General features: G+C 36.9%; 1 protein-coding gene across 2 annotated transcripts; it reads right to left on the bottom strand.

The window, feature by feature from the left end:
• Positions 1 to 477: 477 nt before the first annotated feature.
• Positions 478 to 4,072, bottom strand: LOC131213829 (casein kinase I-like). 2 transcript variants are annotated; one of them, XM_058207984.1, is made up of 4 exons: positions 3,844 to 4,072; positions 2,094 to 2,269; positions 1,089 to 1,993; positions 478 to 951 (listed from the first exon to the last, which is right to left on the bottom strand). In XM_058207984.1, the coding sequence occupies exons 3-4, from the start codon at positions 1,910 to 1,912 to the stop codon at positions 780 to 782; spliced, it is 996 nt and encodes a 331-aa protein (XP_058063967.1). In that variant the 5' UTR covers positions 1,913 to 1,993; positions 2,094 to 2,269; positions 3,844 to 4,072; the 3' UTR covers positions 478 to 779. The 2 variants fall into 2 exon arrangements, with proteins under 2 accessions (XP_058063967.1, XP_058063969.1); XM_058207986.1 differs by having other exon boundaries at positions 1,089 to 1,989.
• Between the last annotated feature and the right edge of the window lie 2,161 nt (positions 4,073 to 6,233).

The following is a 6,233-nucleotide window of genomic DNA, read 5'->3' as shown; positions in this document are numbered from 1 at the left end:
AGACCGTGAATTATGCAAAATTGTAACACCTTCATCTATGTACATATACGAAGGTTAGTCAATAAATTTGAGACTTTTCGGGTTGTCTGTTTTGTTATAACATATTTTTTTTAATAAAGTATAAATTTATTGACGCACCCTCTTATATGTCTCAGGTTGCTTCAGAAACATCGCAATATTAATTTATTATACCTTCGGCCGCGAACGGCCAAATTTCTGACGCTCTTTATATATAATCTCTATATAAATATAAAGAGAAAAGAAGAAGTAACTGAACGTAAAATAATTTGTCATTACAATAAACACAACAAATTATTATGAAAATGTTCTTGTCGCCCTTATTTTGTGGCGATTATAAACCAAAAGATTTGAAAGATATTTCTTTCGTTCACTTCATCCTGACCGAACTGTACGATGGCCTATGCATATCCAGTACATCCCAAGGAACTGTTTGGTGAAGTGGTTGTTGAATGCTTTTTGATCACTAATGCATTATATTTTTCGTTTTCTCTTATTTTTTTTTCATATGAGAGTATGTAAAAGTACCTAGAAGGTGTGTAATTTCTTCTTGATACTTCTATTCGACGAAATTTAACTTAAAATGTTAGTTATGTGTTATCATCAGTTCTACTACTTTTGCATGTGCATCTTATTCAGTTGCTTTAATGTGAATAGTTACTTCTTTACTTCTAGTACTTTACAGTAGTTCTCAACCCTTCTTTCATCATTCTGTTTATGCATAACTTGCTAAATACTTGCCGTTCGGAACTGCAAATGCCTTATTCGTCTGTATCGCTGGACAGTTTATCTTTATCACGTCGTTCTTCTCTTTTACTTTCACCGGATGTTACTGCAGGCGGATTGCTATTACTTTGTTGCATTGCGCGCTGTTTCATTATTGTCCAGTCAAATGTATAATCATATTGATGATTAAGCGTACGGAACAAGATTCTACGGAATAATAATTGAAAGGCTGCGGTAAGATACTTTACTATAACTCCGTCTTTCTAACATAATAGTCAAAGTTTCATACTTATAAGAACTTTCAATAATAAATGTTAAACCATACACAAATAATAACAGCTTACCTGAACAGCTGCCTCAGATACATGTAGTCAGGTCCTTCCTCAAATCGTAAACTGCGACAATAGTTGAGGTACATAGCAAATTCTGCCGGAAATCCTTTGCACAGTACCTCGATTGGAGTTGACATCTTTTTCTCCGATATCTTTTCATATTTCTGCTTCTTATTAGTTGCTTTCAGTCCTTGCCAGGGTAATGAGCCACGGTTGAAGTACATCATCACATAACCTAGTGATTCCATGTCATCTCGGCGACTCTGCTCAATACCAAGGTGAGCATTAATCGAAGCGTAGCGTGCTGTTCCAGTAAGATTCTTATCTTCACGATAGGTGATGTGAATACGTGAGCGAAAGTCACGGTACTTTTTTGCTAAGCCAAAGTCAATTAAGAATAGTTTGTTGCAGTGGCGGCCGATACCCATTAGAAAGTTATCAGGTTTGATGTCGCGATGTATGAAGTTTTTCATGTGCAAATATTCCAACCTTCCAATCATTTGATCAACAAGCATCAGCACAGTTTTGATTGTGAAGTGACGACTGCAAAAATTGAATAAGTCCTCCAGCGATGGCCCAAGCAAGTCCATTACTAACACATGGTAACTTCGCTCCTGACCAAAGTACCGTATATGGGGAATGCCGACACCGCCAGTTAACACTTTGTACAGCTTGTACTCGTACGTTAACTGCGGATGGCGGGCAAGTATGCTTTCTACTTTCAATGCGACTTCTTCCCCATTTGTTATGTTGATACCAAGGTATATATCTCCAAACGAACCCGAGCCAATCTTACGGATTATACGATATTTACCACCAACAATAAAATCATTCATATTTGCTTATTACTTTTGGGAAATTTCTACCAATTTCGTTGTTGTATCCGGAGAAACATAAATCGTGTGTACAGGGCCTTCCTTGATTATGAAACAAACAAGAACAGAACAGAAGTAAGAAAAATTAATAATTTGATGTGTGATTTGCATTTACGATTGATTAAGGGTGACTTTTAAGTACCGTTATTTTCAAAAACACCCTTTTTCGTATTTCAATTGATTGATGCCAGGCAGCGATGTCACGTTGATTAAGCCGACTTCAGCTCAAAGAAAGTATTCTACACCAAAGATTCATTCGCTAGGTGTATTGATGTTGGTGTATGTGCCGACTCGTGCAATAGATGTCCAGTTAAACTTCTGCAAAATAATTTGAGAAAACAATATAAGCATTCTCTTCTCATTTGTCATTCCCATTTGAGTCTTATTCCAATAATTTATTAGAATAAGGAATAAGAATTGGAACAAAGAAGTATTACACAGAACCCAGTATGAAATTGTGATTTTATGTCTTAATGCTATCAATTTGCATCTTGATTCTGAAAAAAAAAATTCATTTAATATTTCGTATCATACTCAATTGAATAAATTTTTCGAACGAATATATGTTTCAAAGTTATAGAAGTATCAGTCCTTACTACTTAGTCACACTTACTAATCTAAGCTTACTTAATTACACAAACCAACCAAAGAGAGTAACCTACAACAGAGATACAACAAACGAGTCCACAGAATGCACATATTACGTAAAATAAAGTCAATTTCTTACTGATACCACATTCCTGGCGAAATCTAGTCAGTGTCCTTTAATTCGTTAAGAACGTAAAATAAGTAAACTACTTTCACCCTCACCAACAGAACTGCGTGGTAATATTTTTCAGTATCAATTACAGTTACAGTATAGACAATACTGAAGCATCTCTTAAACTGACTATTTATTATTGTACGCGATAGGAGAAAACCCCACCTGATGACCCCTATCACTTCTCGTGATCACTGAGAATACGTCGGAGGGGTAGCAACGCGCCTGTTCATCCCCTTTTTCGTATCAATAATTTAAAAATATAATAATACAATCTCTATATTTTTTTAAACTTAGAAGAACGGACCGGGCCGTATTTACTATCAATGTTAACAGACTGAAATTATTATACAATCTACGGACGAGCCACAGAAATTCTGACTATGCGGATACTTATGGTTATTGACCTTTAAAATTTCATTGTTGCTAATGCGATCGATCGTTGAATTAGAGATGATCCCCGAAGGGTACCCAAGAGTAGCTCGTAGCCACTGCCACTGCCATAACCTTAGTCTTTCGCAATGACCCGAAAGATTCCTGGGCCTCACGGCATCCCGAACCCAACCGCAATAGATGCCCTGCGATCGTAACTATATATTCCGTAGCCGTGTTTCGTAAAATGACAGCACATATACAAAACACCTAGAGAGGTGTTGTCGTTGTACATCTAATGCGTCGTTCTTAAAGCGTTTTAACGAGCACAGCAACTACAACTGCGTATCACAATGACTTTATGTAGGCAAGGCTTGACGATTCTAGCCGGCAACTGACTTTAATTTAAAAAGAACATGGTAGAATATGAACAATTTACACTAGATATTAAATCTTCGTTGATGCAATTTTTTCATCAATCCTAATAGTTGGGGCACCTGAAACTGAAGGAGATTCATTTGATCATCCCAATTATTACGCGCTGCACGTGAAACTTCCACACTCGAGCAATATATTTCCGAAAATTTCTTTACTATCTTGAGTGGACGGTAACTCCAATATTCATCTCTAAAATGCTCGACATGCATAGAGGAATATGAAAATCCGAAAAAAGGGACTACTTATACGATAACCTACATAGTGTTCAATTATATTCCTCGTTATGTATGACTAATCTGATAAATTAACAATGCGTACTTACTTTTTCTTCAGGAACAATGAATTCCTACCGGAGCTTCTTTAACTTTCCTTTACGGCGATCAAGAAAACTATAACGATATCTTTATTTCACTGACCCTTGTTGCAAGCCATGCACGCACGCTTTAGAAAGACGAATTGATTTGTTAAGAGACACTTTATTGCCTGCGAAAACTTAGGCAACTAACCATTAACTAGGCACCTAACCAACCACGCCACCGCAACCGAGGAATATCTACATCGATTTGAAGCCAATATGGCGGATTCACAAGATGCCGTAGAAAATTTTAACATGTGTGGTACCTGGTGCGCTGTAATTACACAAGCGTGAACATGTATTGATGAACACGAAACTGGTCGAAAGAGTGTCAAAAATCGCGCCCTTCGTTTAAGGTTCGTTGCTTATCTGGGGCGCCAGACGAAGCGCAAATCGGACCGGAAAAACGTCATTTCGTTTGCGCTTCGTGTGGCAGCAAAAATATAAAAACAAAATGTCAAACGTGTTTAAGAAACATAAAATATGAAAACGCGAAGAGAAATAAATTGATTTCTGAATATTTGTTTCTGTTTTTTAGGATTTTGTTACTAAACCAGTAAATAAGAACATACATTGTCCTCTGTTTGTAAACAAGTTGTATCTGGGAGGCCACACGGAGCGTAAAAACTAGCGTAAAATTAATTTGTAATGCCAATTTGTAACGCTTCGTGTGTCAGCAAAAATATAAAAACGAAATGTGAAACGTGTTTACGTTCGTGCTTTTGGTCCGAGAAAATAGATATGGAAGAGAAATAAATTGATTCGTGAATATCTTTTTCCGTTCGATTTTGTTGCTATACCAGCAAATAAGAACTAAAATTATCCTCTGTTTGTAAGCAAACAGCAAAAAGTATGCAAAAACATGCAAACGTTTTGACACAGCACAGGCGCACAGGCACAGCAGTTTGGCATTTTTCTGAAATGCCACAAACATTTCGTTGCGTATCGTGTGGCCGGACAGTATATGACTGTACATGCAAACTTAGCAACTAACCATTAACTAGGCACTTAACCAACTACGCCACAGCAACCGAGGAATATCTACATCGATTTAAAGCCAATATGGTGTATTTACAAGATGCCGTAAAAAATTTAACATGTGTGGTACCGCTGTCATTACTAGGGGGCTACACGAAGCGTGAAAACTAGCGTAAAATTAATTTGTAATGTCAAAACGTTTACGCTTCGTGTGGCAGCAAAAATATAAAAACGAAACGTGAAACGTGTTTACGTTCGTGTTTTTGGTCCAAGAAAATAGAAATAGAAGAGAAATTAATTGATTTCTGAATTTTTTTATCTGTTTTTTCCGATTTTGTTGCTATACCAGCAAATAAAAACATAAATTATTCTCTGTTTGTAAGCAAAGCGTATGAAAAAAATTATTACGCTCGGGTTTAGGCCTCGCGCGAGCCGCAAACGTTTTGACAGCGCCGCAGCAGTTTGGCATTAATCGTTAATGTCAAAATCATTACGTTACGCTTGATGTAGCCCCACAGTTACACAAGCGTGAACATGTATTGATGAACATGAAACTGGTCGAAAGAGTGTCAAAAATCGCGCCCTTCGTTCAAGGTTCGCCGTTTATGACTGTAGATGTTATAAACAGTTATCCTTCACAGAATTGCTTTAGTAGGAGCAGGCGATACTTATCCGCAAGTGTACCGTACCACAACGTATACTGCAGAAGTAATGATTATATCAGTCAGGCCACAGTTTTACAAATCATGACAATACCACATATAATATTAGTAAACTCAACCAATCAAAGTATACCTTTTTTTTAGTCTTAGAAGAACGGACCGCACCGTATTTATATTTAATCTAAATAATAATCTTGAACTAAAGAGTATGCGACAGTCCGGTTGGGTCGCAGCAATTTGGATTGTTGATATATAGGACATTTAATGTACAGAAAGGCGAACTGACAACACTTGCAAGAAATCGTACCGGACAGTACTGAATAGGAGTTTCGGGCTTAACTTTATAATATTTTAATCCATCAGTCGCTCAAGACTGGTTTTTCGTTTGAATTGACAACGATATAAGTATACACAAATCTGAAATCCTATACGTTTTTGTTTTTTAAAGAAGGACATACAAGATGAACCAATGACCATCACATTTCCCAAAGCATAGTATTGAGGCTGAGATGAGGGTCACCGATTAAAATCAACACAAAAAAATCTTTGATTTATCTAATTCTTTGTCATAGATAAGATGTAATTAATTTTATTGAAAAATTCAGTTTGGCCAGGGTTGCATGTCAATTTTGTTCAAGCTCTTGGAACATGCGTCTTAAGGCCGGTCCAAACGCTGCGATCTGCAATGCAATATCGCCTGAAGTGACATCTCCGGAG

Source organism: Anopheles bellator, chromosome X (genome assembly GCF_943735745.2).
Source record: "Anopheles bellator chromosome X, idAnoBellAS_SP24_06.2, whole genome shotgun sequence".
Lineage (NCBI taxonomy): Eukaryota > Metazoa > Arthropoda > Insecta > Diptera > Culicidae > Anopheles > Anopheles bellator.
The sequence above is the reverse complement of the archived record's forward strand: the minus strand, read 5'-3'. Positions and strand labels throughout refer to the sequence as shown.

Bases quoted from the DNA above. Each gene is read 5' to 3' on its own strand.
- LOC131213829 (XM_058207984.1), bottom strand. From the start codon at position 1,912: ATGAATGATTTTATTGTTGGTGGTAAATATCGTATAATCCGTAAGATT. The intron at 952-1,088 runs GTAAGCTGTTAT...ATTATTCCGTAG, and splicing joins TATCTGAGGCAGCTGTTCAG to AATCTTGTTCCGTACGCTTA.